Source organism: Delphinus delphis, chromosome 15 (genome assembly GCF_949987515.2).
Source record: "Delphinus delphis chromosome 15, mDelDel1.2, whole genome shotgun sequence".
NCBI classification, from domain to species: Eukaryota; Metazoa; Chordata; class Mammalia; order Artiodactyla; family Delphinidae; genus Delphinus; species Delphinus delphis.
This window is the reverse complement of record NC_082697.1, coordinates 15,861,080-15,882,620: the sequence shown is the minus strand read 5'-3', so window position 1 is coordinate 15,882,620 and position 21,541 is coordinate 15,861,080. Positions and strand designations below refer to the sequence as shown.

The 21,541-nt window shown below is 44.3% G+C and overlaps 2 protein-coding genes across 2 annotated transcripts in view; both read right to left on the bottom strand.

Moving 5' to 3' along the window:
* Window positions 1–894, bottom strand: part of JPH2 (junctophilin 2) — a 57,613-nt gene extending 56,719 nt beyond the window's left edge. The window contains exon 1 of the mRNA XM_060032710.1: window positions 516–894. Coding sequence (XP_059888693.1) covers window positions 516–894 — 379 coding nt within the window. The remainder of the gene's footprint in view (window positions 1–515) is intronic.
* Window positions 895–8,050: 7,156 nt separating this feature from the next.
* Window positions 8,051–19,071, bottom strand: OSER1 (oxidative stress responsive serine rich 1). The gene is made up of 4 exons (XM_060030759.1): window positions 18,479–19,071; window positions 14,696–14,811; window positions 11,639–11,752; window positions 8,051–9,347 (listed from the first exon to the last, which is right to left on the bottom strand). The coding sequence occupies exons 2-4, from the start codon at window positions 14,770–14,772 to the stop codon at window positions 8,660–8,662; spliced, it is 879 nt and encodes a 292-aa protein (XP_059886742.1). The 5' UTR covers window positions 14,773–14,811; window positions 18,479–19,071; the 3' UTR covers window positions 8,051–8,659.
* Between the last annotated feature and the right edge of the window lie 2,470 nt (window positions 19,072–21,541).

Below are 21,541 nucleotides of genomic sequence, written 5' to 3'. Positions count from 1 at the left end.
AATAGGTGGTACTACAGGAATATGCACTGAATGAAAGGATGCTTGGATGGATGGGTGGATGGATGGATGGATGGATGGATGGATGGATGGACAAATGGGTGGATGGATGAATGACTGGAATGGATGAATGAATGAATGAATACTTCATGATCTATTGATTGAAAATAATTTTCACGGCAAAGTTGACATTAGACACCAATTCTTCTGGAGCATATTCCACATCTGATGGTACACCCAGCATGCAACAGTAGCAGTAGTGTCTTACTGAACGTGTATTTCTATGGCAGGCCTTGCATTAGAAGCACTTCTGCCAATCCTCTCAATAGCTCCGTTATTGACCCCACTTTACTAACAAGGAAATAGATGCAGACAGAGGCAGAGCCGCTTGCCCGAAGCCACACAGCAGATAACATCCTGGCACCTCTGATCTGGTGCTGGATCTTCCCACCCACCACCCGTCTTCCTCACCCTGCCTGGCCCCTCCCCCAGGTCCGCAGGCCCCAGGCTGGGCTCACCTCCATCTGCATAGGTCTCCGTGCCGTAGCCGTCCTGCAGGCCATTGTTCCAAGTGCCCTCATACTTGGCACCGCTGCTGCTGCTCTGCCGGGTTCCGTAGCGTCCCTTGAAGCCGTGCGTCCACTCGCCCTTGTACAGCCAGCGTCCCTTGGTCTCTATGCCCAGCCCATGCCGTTTGCCCTGGCTCCAGTATCCCTCGAAGGTGTTTCCGCTGGGCCAGGTATACACACCCGCCACTTCAAAGCCAAAGTTCCAGGAGCCCGAGTATTCGCCCTGGCCCTTGGGGCCCGTGCACAGTCCGTGCCCGTGGGCCTTTCCCCCCTCCCAGCCCCCGCAGTACGCCCCGCCATCATCAAAGTCAAAGCGGCCCCCGCTCATCTCATCGTAGCCCCTGACCACCTCACCGTCCTCCAGCTTCGGGGGAGAGGGTAATGGGGGGGGGTGGTGCCAACGACTCTCTCCAAGCAGCTCAGGGCCGCCCCCCGCCCCGACTCACTGCGCCCCTGGAGGGGGTAAGCAAGATGCCACCCGAGGCTGAAGGAACCCAGGAGCCAAGTCAGCACTGGGTCGGCTGGTCAGTGCCATGCCTGGGAGGCCCCCACTCACTCAGCCAGAGGAAGGCTGCCAACTGGGAAGGAAGTGGGAAGGAGAGGTTCAAAGTGTCCACGGAGTGTCCCAAACCTGGCTTCCATGGAGTCAAAGGAAAAACGGTGTGATCCCTTTAAGAAGTGCAGTGAAAGGGGTGGGGTGGAGGGGTCCCCAGTCCGTTTTCAAAGAGGAGAAATTCCCCCTCGGTGACAACCCCCAGCCCGAGGCTGAATTCCTGCAGCCGACTGGCCCCCTTCTCCTCCACCCGCGGTGGGTGTGCAGGGCTGTGATTCTCCCACCCCTGCCCCGCCCCTTTCCAATCCTGCCCTCCTCCTGGGATGGAAAGGTCAGTGTTGCCCTAACAAGGCCATTGGAGCTCAGAAGCTGCTCCCAAAATAACCCCCTGGCCGGCCCAGCCTCCTTCAAAGTGGGAGGGGTATTTCAAACTGGGCTAGCGCTCCAGACTCAGGGAGTGGTTGGAGGGATGAGGACGGGAAGCTGAGAACTAAGCGTGGGCAGCTGGGGAGCTTTGGTGGCTTTTCCTCTCTTGGGTAAGAGCTCCCTTCCACCTTCCTGGTCCCCTGAGTCTGCAGGCAGGGAGAGGAGAGGAAGACCAGCAGAACACCCGGTCCCGGAGCACTTAGAGTCCCCCAGAGCATAGAGGTGAGCATATCTCAGCCCCAGCACCACTCACATGCGCCCGCAGGACCTGGGGCTGTTATAACACCACTGCCAACCCCATAAAGGAATCTGGTGACCTAAAGAGAAAGGAACGGGGCGTGGGTTCACATATGCTTTTGAGAGTGGAGGAGAGAACTCAGGAAGAGAGGTGAGGTTCTGGAGACAAGAGTTGGGAAGATAAAGCGAGTCTGAGTCTAGTACAACCCCAAATTCCCTCCCTTCCCCCCAACCCTGGGAAAACCCTGGAAAGAACACAGTGCAAGAAGCATGGGTCACGGATCACTCCCTTTCTCTCTTCTGACGGGCAGGGAGACAGCCCTCCTCTCTCTAGTTCTGAGACACAGTGTTTCTGGTTGTATTGGAATGAGGTCGTCTCAGAAATACTCAAGGATTGTGATTCTTTTTTTTTTTAATTCCCTTTCCAAGCTCTCTTTTGCTGTGTTGTCCTAAGAGCCTGGGAGGCCAGACTTCAGAAAGCTCTTGGGGCAGGGTCAAGAGCAAAGGGACTGACCAGCACTCAGGTTCCCACCAAAATCCAGTGAAAGGGACAAATAAATCTCCAAGACAAGAGGCAGTGGCCAAGGCTAGAGACTGGAAATTCCAACTGAGCCCAGGGTTACCAGGAACACGGAGTAATTCTGGGAAAGGTAGGAGCCACCAAGCACAGGAAGCTGTGTGTGTGTGAGATGGGGGAGGAGGAGGATAGAAATCACCAAAAAAGCAAGCACAGAAGTGACCTGAGAACATTCAACTATTATTATCTGACTTCAGACTAATCCGTCATACTCCAAATCCCATGATGACTTAGGCCACTTAAAGTCACCGCAGAAGATGTGTTCTTGTCTAAGGAATGGATAGAAAAGCCTCTCTCCCTTCACCCCAGCTGATCCTGGTTCTTACCACTTGGTTCCTTCCTCGTTCACAACCCTCTGTTGTGAGGGCTCTAAAGAGCCCTTCTCTGCCCACATTTCACCCCCAGGTAGAAACACCCAGCCTCAGAGCTCTCTACTGCTGGTTCTTTGCCAAGCTGACATGCAGCAAAAAGCAGTAGATAAAGACTGTATCATCTGGGTTTTGACTCACTCCTCCCGCGGGTTGACCGACAGCCTGCTTGCACAGTTCACAGCTGAGAGCACCTCAGTGCTGCCCCCAGAGAGTTCTGCTGTTGCCACTTCTGCTGGGTCTTTGGAAAATCACACGTTTCTTTCCAGCTCTGCTCTCCAGGGGAGAGGAAAGAGCATCTCAAACTGGAAGCCAGAGGGAGTTCAATACCCTTTGTAGTTAAATGCCAGCCAAATCACCATAATCCTGTTCTAAGGTTGGTGGCTACTGTGTTCTAGGGAGCTGTTCAGCCTGCATAAGTGTAGCCACCGTACAGTTCCCTACGGTGGTTCCCTACCAAGGGTGGGTACATGTAAGAATCACCTGTAGAACTTAAAAACATGAACAGAGTCCCACCCCATCTCCAACCTACTGAGTTAGATTGTCCTAGGAGAAGGCTTGGGCACTTGCATTCTTTTTAAAAGCTCTTCAGATGAATTTGACTCTCATCCCTGGTTAAGAACCACTGTGGGGGGAATGGGGGGTGAGGATGAATTGGGAGATTGGGATTGACATATATACACTAATATGTAAAAAATAGATAACTAAAAAGAACCTGCTTATAAAAATAAATAAATAAAATTTAAAAAACAAAACCCCACACACAAATGGGGAGGGGTTTAAAAGTCATCTTGTCCAATCCCTATCAATATATCCAGGAGATTTTTCACAGAACTAGAGCAAATAATCCTAACATTTATGTGGAACTGCAAAGGAGCCCGAATTGCCATAGCAATCCTGAGGAAAAAGAACAAAGCTGGAAATATAACCCTCCCAGACTTCAGACTATACTACAAAGCTACAGTGATCAAAACAGTGTGGTACTGGCACAAAAACAGACACATAGATCAATGCAACAGAATAGAGAGCCCAGAAATAAACCTACGTACCTATGATTGATTAATCTATGACCAAAGAGGCAAGAATACACAATGGAGAAAAGACAGTCTATTCAACAAGTAATGCTGGGAAAACTGGACAGACACACATAAAAAAAAAAAAGAAGCACTGTATGTTTTCAAATTAAAAAACAGTTAATGATGTACAAGTTCATGCATCCACTTACTTACCATCGGCTGTGTCAGGTAGATAGTTGTGGAGTTAGATTTGTGTTCAGATCCCAGTTCTGCCCCTCACAAGCTGTGTGACCTTGGACAAATTGTTAATTTCTCTAAGCCACAAATTCTTCATCTGTAAAAGTACCTATCTCAAAGGATTCTTGGTATTAAGGATAATAGTATCTACCTTATATGGCTGGGTATTATGTGAGTTAATGCTGTAAAAAGGCTTATAACAGACTAAACACCTAATAAATGTTAGCTAATATCAATATTATCCTCACATGACAAGTTGCTTTTCAAACTATCATGATTAATAAAATAGTCACCAAAGAGGGAAGAATCACCCCCTAAATATTAAGTATATTGACACTGAAGCACTCCTTACTCTTCCCAGTACATGTTTACTCAACGTCACCCTGTGGTTTTTCCTTTTTTAAACTGATAAACTGTGTTATTGGTAAAGGGACACTTTGATTTCTTAAAAGTTTAAATTCTTTGCCAAATTTGGTACTGGCCTTACGTGACCAGCCATCCCTTTTTTGCATCTCCCTTTAAACCAGTGAGTTTCAAGGAAAGGGAGACCCCTTGTGGCCACATGTGCATTACAACAGATTTTTCTTAGGAAAACCAAGTTCTTTCAAACCAAAGAGAATGGTCTTGGGATGAATTTTAAACTGTTTTTATAGGTAGCTATCCCATTCTCTCTTTTTCACAGGGTTTTTCTCACTCCATGGTTCTGTTCTTTGGTCGGAGGGGGCAGTCACTTGCTTCCTCTATTTCTTTCTCAACTTCTCAAGCATGGCTTCTTCCTAGGGAAGGTGGAGAGGAGAGAACTGAAAATGCAGAACAGAGAAAAAATGCACACAGGTATCCGCTTGAGTTTCTTCTCAGCCATCAAAGACTTAGCTGAAGAAGGCTCACCTCCCAGACAAGTTACCTGGCTGGGTTATGTGCCTTCCCACATACTGGCTCCTCCCTCAAACTATGAGCTGTTTGAAGCAAAGATTACCTTGATTCCAAAAAAAAAAGTGCATGAACACCTCCTAAGTGCCTGCCTGGCACTCTGGCTCCTCTTTGCGTGCGTGGCACCTGCACATACTGGGTGTCCTCATTTTCCCTTCCGCGCATTATTTGGCAACTGACCACTCCCTTCTCGAGATGCTTTTTCATTCGACTTCTAGGGCTCGTCTCTTGGTTCTGCTCCTGCCTCACTGGCTGCTACCACTCAAGTCTTCTGCTGGTTCCTCCTCATTCCCCTGATCTCTATACCTTGGAAATGGCCCAGAGTTTGGTCCTCTGACTGATTATCATTTACTTCCTAGGTGATCTCCTTCAGTTGCAGAGCTTTCATTAACAGCCACATCCTGATGGCTCCTAACTTTGTATCTCCACCCTGTACCTCTCTCGATCTTCAGTCACATAACCAACCTCCAACTCAGCATCTCTACATGATATCTCATGAGCATCTCAGACTTGAGAAGATCAAAATCAAACTCCCAAGGTCTCCCCCCGGATCTGCCCCTCCAGCCAACTCCCAGTGTTATTAAAACCTTTGGAGTCATCCTTAATACCAACGCTTCTCTCACACCCTATATCCATCAGCTCTACCTTCAAAATAATCCCGGGATACGTCTTCTCTCCCACACTGCCAAGCGTCCGAGCCACTAGAAAGCACTGCCTACTGCAGGAGCCTCCTGACGGCCTCCTTCCCCTCCTTCTCCTGGTTTCCCTCTTAGTCTACAGAGCAGCCAGTGCTCTTTCTAAAAGACAAGTCTGATATGCCTCTCCTCTCCTCCAAACCCCCTCAAAAGCTCCCTATCTCTTCAGGAGTCAAAGCCTTTAAAACGGCCTCTGAGGGCCTCCACGATCTGCCCCTAACTCACACTTCTGGACCTCGCCTGCTTCAGGCCACAGATATCCTTGCTGTCCTCTGCCAGGAATGCTCTTCCCCCAGACATCCACATGGCTCACTCCCTCACTTTCTTCTGGTCTCTGCTCAAATGTCACCTCACAGAAGCTTCTCTGATCACCCCAATTAAAATGGCAACACCCCCCTCCCCCCGGCCCCAGCCCTTACTCTCTCCTAATTCTTCTCTCTCCGTTAACATTTTCTGCACTGAGGACATGCTGCTGTTCTAGTCCCAGCACCTAGTATAGTGTGCCTGGTGTGTTGTCAGCACTCGATAAATATTTGTTGAATGAATGTTCAAAGAACAGTTATTAAGTAAAGGGACATGTCAGGATGCCACCTTCCAAAACATCAGAGTAAAAATTCCTCAAGCCACGATCTGATGCATTTGACAAACACTGGTCCCGTAAGTTGCACTCACAAAAGGTCAAATGTTCTAATCAGGGACACATTAAAGCTGGCCCATCTGGGTGTGGGCAGAGTAATTGAGGGCTTCAAGATTCATGTTTTGAGGAAGATTTTGACTGAGATGTAAATGCTTACAACTCCTTCCTGCAAATCTGGAATGCCTAAGCTTTCATCCAAGTTTGGATTTCTTCAACAGGTTACTCGGCCATTGGAACTTGGTCCTTTTCAATCCTGACACCCCTCCTAACAACCCTGTATAAAAGGAATGTGCATGATTCATCATTCTCTGCTGACTGTTCTGTTAATATACAGAATTAAGTAAATAACCAGATCACTGGTTTGATAAGTAAACTAAAAAGGACTTAAGAGACTTAGGAACAATTTTCATTCAAGTAACATGTTCAGCCCAATTTGCTCCACTTCTCTAGTAAAAAAGGTGAAGCAAAACACTAGTTGTGGAGGTCAGGGTTGGGGAGGTAGGTAGTTTTACAACCAGAAGCTCTAATAGCCTAGGATCAGTGGTTCTCAAAGAGTGGTCCAGGAATCCATTCCACCAAGCTATCTGTGCAGTCAAAACTATTTTCATAATATTAACACAGCATTTGTCTTTTTCATGCTCATTTGCTCACAAGTGTAGAGTTTTCCAGAAGTCATATGACATGGGATGTCACAAGAGATTGCAGAAGCAAATATGAGAATATAGCTGTTTTCCATTAAGCCCAACATTAAAGAGATTTGCAAAAACATAAAACACTGTCACTCTTCTTACTAAATATTTGTTTTGGAAAAGTTGTTTTCCGATTAAAAATATTATTTATATTAACTTAAATGGATTTGTGGATTCTTCATTATTTTTAAATGAAGTAATAGTCTTAAAATTTCTTAGTTTTAATTTCTAATATGGTAAACACAGGTAAATATAACCCACATAAACAAGAGCTCTTTGAGATCCTCAAATTTGTAAAAGAGTCCTGAGACCAAACAGTTTCAGAACTTCTGCCTCAGTTATTTGAAATAGTGCACCTTCTGTTCGCATTAAGAAAACTGTTAAGTTTCTAGCACTGTGATGACAAGGCTCTCTTGCTCCAACCAGAGTCTTCAGATATTACTAAATTTATACTAAACTAGTAACTAGCTGGGGGTCTCTCACTACTTAAGTTCAGGGCTTTTCCAGTAAATACCCTTCCCACCTCTCCCAAGTACAAATCACCTATTTATGAAGCCCAAACCCCACTGTCATGAATCAACTCCACATTAGTGGGATGTTCTAGTGAAGAGTAAAACCTATTTTGTGATCAAAATAAAAGTGAAACAAACTTTCTGTTAACACGTTAAAAATGGCTGGACAAATTTTCACTAAATTTGATAGGTATGCTTAGGATGGTCCGAATTGTTATACGGCGTACGTAAAATTCACTTTGGAGCCACCTGGAAAAGGAAGGGATTAATCCTCCAGCTGACACTGAGGACAGATTTTTTTTACCAAACTTTGGAGGGAACTGTGGGGCTGGTTGGCCATTAAATACTGGATATGGCATGTATAAAATTCTCTTTGGGGGTTGCCAGGATAGGAGGGCAGTACAAAGAGATAATATCCATCCAGAACATTTGACACTGAGGTATGAGATCTACACTGCAAGTGACTGAAACGTGCCATATGCACTAAAATGCCAGAGATGGAGAAGACGCACAGCAGTTTCAAATATCACATCCCCTCCCCCAACTGAAGCAGCCCCACTCCAAGTCACTTCTCACATAAGAAACTTCATGTGACATGTCTCAGGGTGAAGAGCACCAGCAGGGGTTTATTTAGTGATGGTTAATGATTCTCTCAAACAATATAGGGCAGGCCAGCTAGTTTATTCGTATTGAATCTAAACCTTAGATCTCTGGCTTAACAATAACATAGGAAACCTTTAAAGACACAATAAATCTTGCGTTAAATCAGAGCTGGTTTAAACCAGTCATAAAACTTCTAATACTCTGGGCTGGCAACTACAGCATGACAAATGTTCAGTCCAGGTACAAAACCACATTTCATTCTCCTTGGCACCCAAATCTGAAACAGATCTGAAAAATGCTGAAAAATTGTTTTTCAAAGGCTTTCACCGCAGACCCACTGCTACCAGTCAAGCAGTCATTTCTTCATCCCCCAGGAACAGTTCTGAATGAGAGGGATTGTTCTTTTGATCGGCTTGCCTTGGTGGGTACGTAAGAACTCAGAGAGTTAAATTTCAAGAATGAAGATTAACTGAGATGCCAAGAAAAGTTTTTACTGCAAGCACAGTGAGCAGAAGGAGATGTCTCCTCAACCAAGGCGGCCGCAACGTCTGCCGTTAACTAAGCTCTCCGACAAGCCTTCACTGGTTAAAGCACAGTAATGAGCTTCTTGCTCTCAGGTGTACATCATTTCTGCCATGTGGGACATTTTCTTGGGAATATACAAGTAATATTCCATGTAGCCTGACAGGTCCTCAATGGTCACGTCATCCACGAAGACTCGAGCTTGCTCAGAACAGGAGCGGGGGGAGCCAGACAGAGTTCTTGTGTGAAGCGACTGAGAGTAGTCCTCCAGTGTGGATCTTCGCTCTGGGGCTAAGGGAGGGACGTTCTGCAGACCTGAAAAGGAATATACCTCCATATCATGCCACCTCTTACACTGGCACTCCTTGCCTACGCATGCACATGGCTTGCCCTGGTTTAGCCTGGAAACGGATTGAAAGTCAGAGAGATCATTGGCCTTGAGACTTGCTTGGGAGACCTGGGGAGCATCAGAGGAGTCTTCCTCCTTACTCTCTGATGGGAGCCTTGGAACCGAAGTTCTCAAAGGCTCAATAACTGCCCCTGTGTGATGAGTATCGAGAGAAGCTGAGCATTCTCCTGCACTGAACTCTTTCGGGGTTGCAATTCCCAGCCCACTGCCGCCATCAGGGGAGTCCGCCTGGCTTCTGTGCTTGAGCTGGCTGCTCGAGGAAGCAGCTATTGTACTGCAATGTATAAACTTTGGAGGATGAAGGACAGGAGACTTAGAACGCCGACGACGCTGGGTCCTCACTGCTCCTCGTGAAGACTTCCTTGTAGACCTAAGAGGAAAAAAATGCACAAGAAGATGTTGGAATACAGAGGTCTCCTAAAGAGATTCTTTAAGATAGTTGGAAATTTGCCACCTCTCTGGTTTATGAGTCTAAATAAGTTTCCCCCAAAGAGATGTGCCTATCTATTTTCAAGCTGCCTAAGTCTCTGTGTCTCAAAAATGTCAACATCTCCTTATTACCAAGGTATAGAAACAGGAGAGGTAAAGGGGAGTTTAAAATCGCACTTCTTGGACGAACATTTGGCGCAGAATACCTGTCTGCCCTGCCCAACCCTTGGCTTGGGAACCTCTGACCAGTGGGTCTGGAGAAGCACCCTGCACAGACAGCTTAGACTGATGCTGTTAAAACCTCAGTGTTGTGCTCCACGCCCTGAATGCAGCACAGCAGCTTTAGTACCCTGCGGGGCTAATGCTACAAACAGCCACTCTGCCGTGATTACTCAACAGAAGAGCAGATTTAGAATTCATTTCTATCACAGCTGAAAAACAGATTTAGACTCTCTGAAGTTTTCAGATATTGGGAATTATCAGACATACTGTAACGTTTTATAAAATTTTAAATAAATAAGAATTGAGGGAGTTCCCTGGTGGTGCAGTGGTTAAGAATCCACCTACCAATGCAGGGGACTCGGGTTTGATCCCTGGTCCAGGAAGATCCCACATGCCACGGGGCAACTAAGCCCGTGCACCACAGCTACTGAGCCTGCGCTCTAGAGCCCGCAGGCCACAACTACTGAAGCCTGCGTGTCTAGAGCCCGTGCTCCACAACAAGAGAAGCCACCGCAATGAGAAGCCCACGCACCACAACGAAGAGTAGGCCCTGCTGGCTGCAACTAGAGAAAGCCCGCGTGCAGCAAGGAAGTCCCAACGCAGCCAAAAATAAATAAATAGTAAAAAAAAAAAAAAAAAAAAAAAAAAAAAGAATTGAGCAAAGAGAAAAAAGACTCAAAATTGCCAAGCAAATTTGAAAACAGAACCAAGTAGAACTTTAAAAACTTTGTAACTGAAATTAAACTAAATAGATGGGCTAAACAGCAGAACACATACAGCTAAGAAAAGAAAATACTGGAGGATAAATCTGAATTATTTACAACAGAGGTCAGCAAACTGCAGTCTCTGAATCAAATCCAGCCCCCTACCTGTTTCTGTACAGCCCATGGACACTGCTCCCATAGGCTAGAACTGTGAGCCAGGCAGACATGCCTGGACCCCGCTTTGCCCCTGTTCTTCCCTCCACTCCCTGTGCCCGTCTTCCTGGCCAGCAGACATGTGCGTTACACCACGGCCTGGGGCCCTCACTGGCTACCGTCTACATGTTGGGGCTCTGCTGTCAACAATCGCTAGGTACTGAGAGGTAGAATCTCAGTTTGTACCAGGCTCTCTGGAGGAGAGAGGGTGTGCTGGAATCTGGGTGCCACTGAGGCAGAGAGTAAAACTGACCCTGGCAATGCTCCCTCCCCACCCATCCCACCAGGCTCATCATTTCAGCCTCAGACTGTCTCAGCAACTGAACACAAAGTGTGTCCACCAGCCAGGATGGTGAACATCAAGCAAACAGGGCAGGGCAGGAGTTTTCTCCCTTTTTAAGTACCTACAAAATATCCCTGGATCTCACCTCTTGGCCTCCAAAGCCTAAAATATTTATTTTCTGACCCTTTACCAAAAAAGTTTGCCAACTCTTGACCTAGAAGACAGCACAGAAACTTAAGAGATTTGGAAAAATGTAAAAGTTAAGAGGTATGTAAGACAGAATAAAAAGTCTGGAGTCTCTGAAAGAAAGAATACAGTGAATGGGAACACAGGTAATTTTTTAAGAGATGATGGCTGAGAAATTTTCTGAATTGATGCAAGAAGAGAATCTACAGATACAAGAAGCACACACTAAAGCAGGACAACTAACTGGAGAATATCAAAAACAATAGGAATACCTTAACAGCAGCTAGAGAACTAGGCAGATTATTTCCAAAAAAAAAAATTATTTGAAAAAAGATCCTATAAGTAACACATTTTTAAACTTAATTTAATGGACATATATAAAACCTAAGAATGATTAAAGGAGAGCCATTCTTCTCAAACACACATAGAACATTTATAAGAATTGACTACAATCCAGGCTATACAGCAAGTCTCAGCAAATTCACAATGAGAAGAAAGGGTCTTCTTTAACTGGTGCATCTTGGGTTCTATATCATAACACTCTTTTCTAGATACTTAGGAAAGAAAATTCAATAGTATGTTAAGGTGTTGGGATAAAAATCATCTGCAATGAGAAGCTCTTACCCATGCCAACTGTCTTTAGATGCACATGTGGTTTTAGGTTTGGTATCATCCACTGCTGTTCTGACTGATGCTCTGACACTTGTGCCTTCTCCAACAGACAGAGATGCTACGGACCTGAAGACAAGAACAAAGTTTACTGCTTAGAAAACCATGAAAGGAGGAGAACATATTGCTCTCATCAACCCAAATGCAACTTGTATTAATACCTTTATTATCTTTCTAGTTTGGGTTTCTCAAAAATTGCTCAGCTTTTAGTGTAAATTTTCCTCCGAAACCAAAGTTGGAGTAGCCCTAAGAGCTCGCAGTTGCAAAATCATAAGCAAAAGAATGATTCTTAAGTATAACCAGCAGTGGGATATAAATAGACTTTTAGGCTGTTTATCTGGGGCAGATCAGGCCTTATGTCCAGGGAGAACGCTAACGACAATGACCACTTACTTTATATGGGCAAACCAGAGCCATGGAAACTAAGCTTAGGAGCAAAAACTTTAGGAGACTCAATCTAACTTTAGGAGACTCAATCTAAATGAATACTTTTTCAAACAGCATACAACTTATACAAAAATATTCTAATTTTTACAACCAATAAACTTGAAATATTACTCAGAGCTAAATCTCTGCAGTTTAAAATTACACAAGTAACATGGGTTCCCAGTAAAGATGAAAAAATTTAAAAGAGAGAAAAGAATCATCTATAATCTCACAACCCAGAGATCACCAACATTAACATTTAACATCAACTTCTTTTGGACCTTTTCAATACACACATACATACACACATATACAGGGCTCCTACTATACATGCTGTAGTCTTGATAAATATCCTTTAGAAAGAGACAATCTACTAAGTAAAAAGATGTTCACTAAAATATAGTTTAAAATAAACTTAAATGTCTAATAATAGAAAATACTGTACTATATAAATTATGGCCAATCTGTACAATGGAATATTAGGAATTTATTAAAAATTAACTGTGCAAAGAACTCTTAATGACATGGGAGAATGTTTATAACATAATATTATGTTATGCTTGTAACGTAAGAGAAAACAGCATGGATAAACACCTGTACGTATATTATGACCTCAACTGTGTAAAAAAAGTGAATGCTGTTATTACAGATGATCTAGATATTAACTGTGGTATTGGTAAATTGTGATTTTTTACTTCCTTTTTTATCCTTTTTTTTTGTTTTTGTGATTTACCCATAATAAGCATGTATTATGTTATAGTCTGATGAAAAGGACTATGTTGTTTTACAATAAATATATAAAGATTTGTCCTGATAAGACAAATACCATTAGAAACCAAAACCTGTTGAACAGGATCATGCTAAATTCCTGGCAAGGCTTGGTTACTTTATGAGTCAGTACCTCACATGTTCCATTCGTAAATCAGCAACAATACAAAACAACTAGAAACGTATGATACACTATACAAGTCTTATTCTGCTTAGTCACAGTAATGACTCACCCCTTGTACTCTTATTTGGTTTTCTCAAATGTTCTGCACTGCTCCTTCTCTTTCTATAACTTAACTCAAAGTAGAGCGCATGCTACAAATATATAATATTTGACCATATATTGTACAGACATTTTGAAGTTTTTTTTATGTTCCAAGTAAATTTTAGGGGCATGGAACTAGCTTAATTTTATGCTCCAACTTCTTACAACATCAGGAAAGAAGTCTGTATATCAAGAGTTATATAAATTTATACACTAAGGGATACATGTACGTGTGCATTTATACATTCCTAGCATTTTCCTGATTAAAAAATATTTATTTCTATACCAGAAATCACAAAGGAATACACTATGACTGCAATCTGGAACTATTTGTTTTTCTGCTTTATTTCTGTTTCCCAAAATAGCTTATAAAGTACTAATCAATTCTAATGGCAAGATGACCATATTGGAAAATCACTAGGAGAAGATACTTATTTGAAGTATCATGGAAGCAAATGTAAGCACCTGTAACAGCTACTGTGCAAATCTATTAGCATAAATTCTCTCATTTGATAGGCCAAAAATAGTACTAGCAATAAGCAGACAGCTATAACGACAACTAACAACTATTTAATTTTACATGCACCAGGTACCGGATGCATTTCTTCATGTTGTCTTCAAGGTACCATATAAAGGAATGGTTAAGAGCAGAGGTTCTGGAGATAAACTGTCTGGGTTCAAATCCTGGCTCTACCACTTCTTACCAATGTGACCTTTTGCAAGCGACTTAATTCATCTGTAGCTCCTCTGTAAACTATATAGTATACTCTGTAGTATCTATCTTCTAAGTTGGTAGTAAGGATTAGATGATGTGTACAGAGTACTTAAGCCAGTGTCTAGGGCATAGTAAATGAATAATAAATTTGAGCAATCATTATTTACTCCTTGCTGTGGAGTGTTCAGTTTCCATTCATGAAATGAAATATTCTTATATCCATTAAAACTTTGAGATTTCTTCTGGCCTGGGGCAAAGAAGGGGGATGAAAAGAGTCCTGCATAGAACATTTTGCAAAGGGTGAAATATTAACATTCAGACAGCAGCTGGTCTGCAGGTGCTCTAATTAGTTTGGCCAAAGGGTCCAAGATTATTGATCTCAGTGACAGAACCCTAATGAACAGGTTTCCATAGTGATAGGGTCAGCAATCAGAGCCCATGAAATTGCAATGTCTGCAGAGATTCCTATTGAGCCAATTCACTTTTAGTGAAAAATACTGTGATTCCCTAGAGATGTATGAGGAACTCTCTGATGGGACACTGCCTAATGTTTGATTAAAAAGAGGTGGGGAGAGGGGGAAGGGGAACCCTCCTCAAAGTTAAGAAGAAGAACCCTCAGCCTTGGAGTACAAATGAGCACCTACTTTTCAAAATTTAACAGAAGAGTTTCTTTTATAAGTAAAACAATGCTGTACAGAATTTGGTAAAATGTCACACTATTAACATTGACACCTTCTACAAATAAAAAGAAATTTTAGAAGAGAAAGAGCTCCCCTGAGGAAATGTCTATTTAAATCTAGTAAACAATTCCCCAATAATATATTCCATATTTAATTACCCTGATGCATCCACTCTTAATTTCTTGAAAGCAGTTTGTAGACTCTCCTCCTCTCCATCCTTGGCTTCAGATTTCATTGTGAAAGTTTTACACTACTATGGATGCTCCCGTTAATACTAAAAAGAAAATAAAATGAACAAAGTGAAAACAGGTGAGTTCAAACATATACTTTTGTTAAAATCTATATTCCTGATACTACCATTGCTTGTTAGGGGGAGAAAAAGCAAATTTCTACTTCTAAAAGGAAGTTTCAATGACTAGGAAACTGTAGGTTTTATTTCTTAAGAGAAGACACATGAAATAATACAGAAAAAGTATATTTATTATGATGGAATTTAAACTGTCCAAATACTTGATGCCAATATCTTATTACACAGTTTTGGAAACTACGTCACCTAAAATCTGTGTTTAAGTATACTTTTTAACAGGAGGTGAAATCTCTCCAGTTGTAGAAGTCTAGAAACCTACAGACAAAATGACCTCTACATCAGAAATATAAGGGAAAAGCTCAACATATAGGACTCTGAGCTTTAAAACACTACTGAGGGGACTTCCCTGGTGGCGCAGTGGTTAAGAATCTGCCTGCCAATGCAGGGGACATGGGTTCAAGCCCTGCCCCCGGAAGATCCCACATGCCGCGGAGCAACTGAGCCCATGTGCCACAACTACTGAGCCTGCATGACACAACTACTGAAGCCCACACGCCTAGAGCCTGTGCTCCACAACAAGAGAAGCCACTGCAATGAGAAGCCCAACGAAGAGCAGCCCCTGCTCACCGCAACTAGAGAAAGCCTGCGCGCAGCAACGAAGACCCAACGCAGCCAAAAATAAATAAATAAATTTACTAAAAAAAAAAAAAAAAAGAAAAAAAAAACCACTACTGAGTGTTTGTCTCATCCAGCTCTAAACATTTCAGGTAAGAATAACTTTGTGACACATGATAGCATTTCTCTAAAGCAATCCTGACCCAGATATCAATGTTTATACTCATATTAATATTCATACCCACGTATCAAGATGTTACCATTACTAAGGCAGGATTGCAAACAAGTTTCAATGATACTGCTTACTCCACACTCAACCTTTGTTTTCTTTAGCTTCAAATACCTTCTTACAAGAATAGATGAACTATACTTGCAACTCAAAAACAAACTTAAAACAAAATTAGCTAAAAAAAGAGGTAGAAAGTAAAGGAAAAAACTGAAATTGTTCTATAGATGTGCCTTTAAATGATCACTTAATCAACTAGCTTGATTAACCAAAGTTCTCCATTTCTTCTACCCTGATTTTTATATTTAAACCAAAAAAAAAAAAAAAAAAGATGGGAGAGAGACCAACCAAAGCAACAAGAGATACAATAGAGAAGTTAATAAATTCTTTGACTCTAGTCTCCCATTTTTTTTTACTCAGGGTAAAAAATTTCTTAATACCACATCCTGAACAAAGCATAAATCAGTCTCTATAAACATATCACAGGGAATCAGAAAGAAAAAAAGTAAAACAAAAAATATAAGATGGGGAATTTTTGAAGCGAAGAATTCACTTTACCTCCTCTATTTCTAGAGTGCCCTTAGGCACTCTCAGAGGGAGCAGTGCCTCTCTGTGGATCCTTGGATCCTCTCTGATTCTATATCTGCTCATTTCTCAGGGGTGGGTTTGATGTTATTGTGAGACCTCTAATATTCTACAGGTCACGGTGTCATAACATGTTTGATATAATGTAACCATGCAGTACCAGTGGCAAAATTAAGAAGCAAGTGATCAAGACTATTTGTTTCATTTATTAATGTGTAGAAGGTATTTTAGGCAGATCTCTCTGGGGAGCACTGAAAACAGTGTCAAAAGAATTCAGCTAGCTTTCACCTCAACTTCTTAAGACAAAAAATTTAAATACACTCCCCATATGTATTTTGCTGGTTTACTTAACCAGTACATCAATTTGAGGAAACATTATCAGTTCCACATTTCACTGGTTCCTAATTCTTCAGGATTCAGAGGAGGACCCTCTCCCAGATACACAATAATGTCCTATATACTTGGGGAGAGGGGTGAGCAAAGATCACATATTCTATTATTTTTGAAGCTCCACAGCATCTAAAAGGGTGCTTCTGTAGTCTATAAACAAATTCTTCCTGCTGAAGAATACGGGGATACAAGGGAGATACAAGGGAGAACCTGACACCAGGACTGTGAACCCTATTCCTGTAAGGACTGGAATCTCATTCCTGCCCTAACACTGTGCTAAGATGCTCTGCACCCAAACATGGAACTTTTAATTACACAGTGTTAACTTAACATTACTGCAGGTGACCTCTAGATGTTAATACAAACTCAGCTAATATTCTTGTTGACACACTAAAAGATCCATCAGTTAAAAACCAAAACAGACCAAAATAAAACTGGCTACAGAGTAAAACTTTAGGAATGAAGTTCCAACTAAACTAGTCTCAGACTTCCAGCATTTTGATTACTCACCTTTTCCCTCAGTTATATTAACCCAGGGCAAAGGTGAATCTTAGGCATGACCGTAAGAGCTAAATCAGAGCATGTCTGTAATTACAAAAAGGCTTATTATGCTCCTCCCTCTTCCCAGCTTCCCATTCACTCAACTCAAGAGCTGTACAACTAACTCCGGGAAACATGTACATGATTTGCCCTTCTTCATTAATATTAAATTTGTGGGAGGCATTCTTGCAGTTTTTACTGCTCTAACTTCTTGAAATTGAACAATCCCCCCAAAGATCAAACTTCTACTTTGTTTTAAGTCAAATCACATGGGGCCTCGGATTTTCCCTAACCTTTCAGAAAACACAAAATTCTTTTAAGTTCCTCCAACAAAAGGGCAAATTCCGGATTTTCTCTGACTTTCAACGAAGAGTATGTCTCACAATCTTATTTACATCTTGCAGTTTTAACCAATACCTCTTTGAACCTCAAGCCTAGGTCCAAATTTCCAGGACCCTGAAAAGAGCTGAGAACGATCAATAAAGGATCTGCGCGCAAGAGTGTCATCACAATGTTAAAGATTTAGAAAATTTCCCTGCCCACCAGGAAGTGTGGAATCCGGGGAAGAAAATCGCGTCCAGCAACTCTGGAAGACGCAAACAAGACTAAGTTGCAACAATCTGCCCCCGAGACAAAACACGTTCACGCTTCTCTCTACTCACTCAACCCCTACACTCTAGGTGCAAGAGCACTATGTTAATTCTTTTTACCCAGAAACTGGATCGGTCGTGCTTAAACATGGGGAAAAAGGTCGGGACCTGGGGGGTTCGGAGACAGGGGAGCTGTCCAGGGCCCTAGCCGTGCCCGCCCGGGGTCTCCCGCTGGAAAGCTGCTCCTTGAGGATACTCCCCGGGCCAGAATGAGAGACTTGGGTCAGGCCAATAGGCAAGGGATGCAGGAGGAGGCGGGGTCAGAGCCGAAGAGGCACACAACGAGACTGGGGCTCAGGAACTAGCGGGAAAGGGCGGGAAAGGGCAAAGGGCGGCCGAGAAAGGCGAAAAGAGGAAGCTACGGACGACAGGGAGAGGGCGGAGGCGAGGGACGGGGCGGGAGCAGCGGAGGCGGGAAGGGGCGAGAGAGCGGAGCTCGGGCAGGGCCAGGCCGCAGCAGCGGAGGGGGCGCGGAGAAGCGCAGGCCCTGCCCGGCCCAGGCAGCTAGCGCCGGGGGAACAACGCGACGCGAAGCTGGACGGCCCAGAGGAAGCCGCCCGTGGCCAGACCGGGCCTGGAGGCCGAGACGCGGTGCCGCAGCGTCTCCCCGTCACGTCTGGGCACGCACCTCCTGGCGCCAGGGGCGCTCCGGTGAGCCAGTCCGGTCACTTCAGATCGTCTCTCCCCGATCGCGGCGCCTGACTGACCCGGATCTAAATCCGCGGAGGGGGCGACCCGCGCCTCCGGAGTCGCACTGCGCCTGCGTCACTCAGACACGCTCCCCGCCCCCTGTTCGTGCTCCTCCCACCCCAGTGACTAGGCAACGCGGCAGGCGGTGGCTGCGCAGGCGCGGGGCGATGGCCGCGCCTCTCAAACGCCTGACGCCCGCCCCTCGCGAAGCACGTGCTCCTGACGTCATTTCCTGTTTTTCTCTTCATTAGTCCCGCCCTCCGCAAAGGATTCGCTTTGGAACGGGTTTTGGGGTGTGCCTGCTTCCTCCTCTCGGTCAGGTGAGTGAGTGGGCGTTGTTCTTCGTTGTCGAGCTGCCTCCACTTCCCCGCGTCTCCCTGTGCTTGGTGCTCCACCTGGAGTCAGCGAGGCTGCGGAATTCTGCGGGGTGAGGCCGGAGTGGGGGGATTTTCACAGCGACGGAGCCCGTCTGAGCGCTTGGCCCAAGCCTCCTCGATGCTCGAATCTGGACGGCCTGCGACATCTCCAGGGCTCCGACGCCAGCCCTGGACTCCCGGGGATCTTCCAGGGCTGCAGAGAAGCAAGGAAGTATTGGACACGGTCAGGACCGTGAACGTGACGCCGGAGTTGGAACTGAAATGCCTTCGCTTTAATACGCCTGTTGTTTGACTTGAGGCAACTGCGTTTCCCTCTCTGGGCCTCATTTTCTCCCTTCCGTTAAGTGAGGACCTTGGACTGTTTCAGCGAATCTCGTTTTTTTCAGGCATGGACTCCTTTGAGAATCTGGTGAGAACTGTAGAACACCTCGACAGAGAAACGCACATGCATACTAAATTTTGCAAAAAGTTTTGGACAGTCCACCTAAGTAGGTTATTTTTAGGGATCTTTTCCATTTGTATGACTCTGACGGTTGCTCAGATGGCAGGCAGAGAAGGGGTGGGCTGAGCAACAAGCTGCCACTCCCTCCAACACCGAGACTGGTTCTGCTGCGCTAGCTGTGCCCCTCCTCACTCACCACGCCCCAGTTCCACGTCTGCACTTCTCAGAGCTTTATAGGAAAAGATGGCTTTCCTCAGTAGAATGGGCTAGAGTTGGTTATGGCCCAACCTTCGTGTGAGGTTGTCACCTGAACCAAAACTTGACCCTCCCACTCCCCAATACCTTAGCTGTAATCACCTAACTAGATAGGCTGCTGAGAATAGCTTAGTATATTCAACTTAACTACAGCCAGATCTTGGAATGCCTGGCCCATGCCTGGGAATGGAATCTACAGGTCATTGGATAAGGTTGTTAAAGCATGTTGCGGGTAAAACATTTTAAATCCTTCTTGTTCATAGGAGAGGCTCAGTAACTGACAAGGGATAAAAAAACCTATTGGGACTTACCCGGTGGCGCAGTGGTTAAGAATCCGCCTGCCAATGCAGGGGACAGGGGTTGGAGCCCTGGTCCGGGAAGCTCCCACATGCGGCGGAGCAACTAAGCCCATGCACCACAACTACTGAGCCTGTGCTCTAGAGCCCGCGAGCCACAACCACTGAAGCCCGCGGTGCCTAGAGCCTGTGCTCCGCAGCAAGAGAAGCCACTGCAACGTAGAGTAGCCCCTGCTTGCCGCTAGAGAAAGCCTGCGTGCAGCAATGAAGACGCAACACAGCCAAAAGTAAATAAAATAAATAAATTTATTTTTTTAAAAAAAGAAAGAAAAAGTCCTGTTAATTGTGAAGTTCCAACATCAAACCTAATGATGCTAATAATGACTACCCTGTACTATGCAGCAGCCATGCACTTGTTCACACATTTAATATTCCTGTGTTTTTACACATTTTACAGATGAGGATGACTGGGACTCAGATATTAGGTATCTTGTTCTAGCTCCCGTTCTATGTCACACAGTGCTAGGAAGTGACTGAGTCAGGATTTAAACAGTCTCAAAAGCCTGGTCACCCACTGCTGCCCATCTCTCAACATCTCTTATAAAAGAATAAGCAACAGGAAAGTATTGGGATTTCCCTGGTGGTCTGGTGGTTAGGATTTGGTACCTTCACTGCCGTGGCTGGGGTTCAATCCTAGGTCGGGGAACTGAGATCCCACAAGCTGTGTGGTGTGCCAAAAAAAAGGGAAAATGTGCATTTTTTCCATCAGAAGATGTCAAGGGAATTTCATCAAGACCAAATACATGTTTTTAAGCTGTCATTTGAAAGTATTCCTTCGGGTAAAACCACACATCCTTGAGGGCAAGGACTGCATCTAGATCAGTTGAATTCCCAAAGCCTAACACAGTTCCTGGTTAGTTAGTTCCTAGGTACGTACAGTTTTGGTGAATTCTTCATTTTACCTTATTTCCACCCATACAGCGTTAAAATCCTAAAAACTGAAACGTCTTCAAATGCTTTGTTTTAGGTAAGCATGTCTCCATCATAAAGTTGGGTGCTTTCTGAGGATGTGGCTCATTGATCGGGGAGTATTTGGAAGGCGAGAACCTCTCGGGAATAAAGTCTGTTAACTCACACTACCTGATGTGGCCAGAAATTTCAAGTCATTAGATATAGGCCTGATTCACTGTGTGGTACCTCATGACAGAATGAGAGAGAGAAGCCACAAAATGTGACCTGAGGGAACAAAAAGCCCGATCTGCGCTCCTACATCAGTGACACAGGATCTTTCCAGCCAAAGAAAAAGCCCTGAACTTATGTGGAGACTATATTCAGGAACTTAATGCACATAGTAATGCCATCTAACCAGAAAGCTATGGTAGCTGTAAAATTCCTTTAACAGTATACTTCCTTCTTGGTACATGAACCTTATAAGTGATTGAACAGAGGAAACCTAGTTCCATCAAATTATACTCAAAAGCAATCAATTTATATAGGAAGGTAACTTTTTTTTTTTTTTTGCGGTACGCGGGCCTCTCACTGTTGTGGCCCCTCCCGTTGCGGAGCACAGGCTCAGCGGCCATGGCTCACGGGCCCAGCCGCTCCGTGGCATGTGGGATCTTCCTGGACCG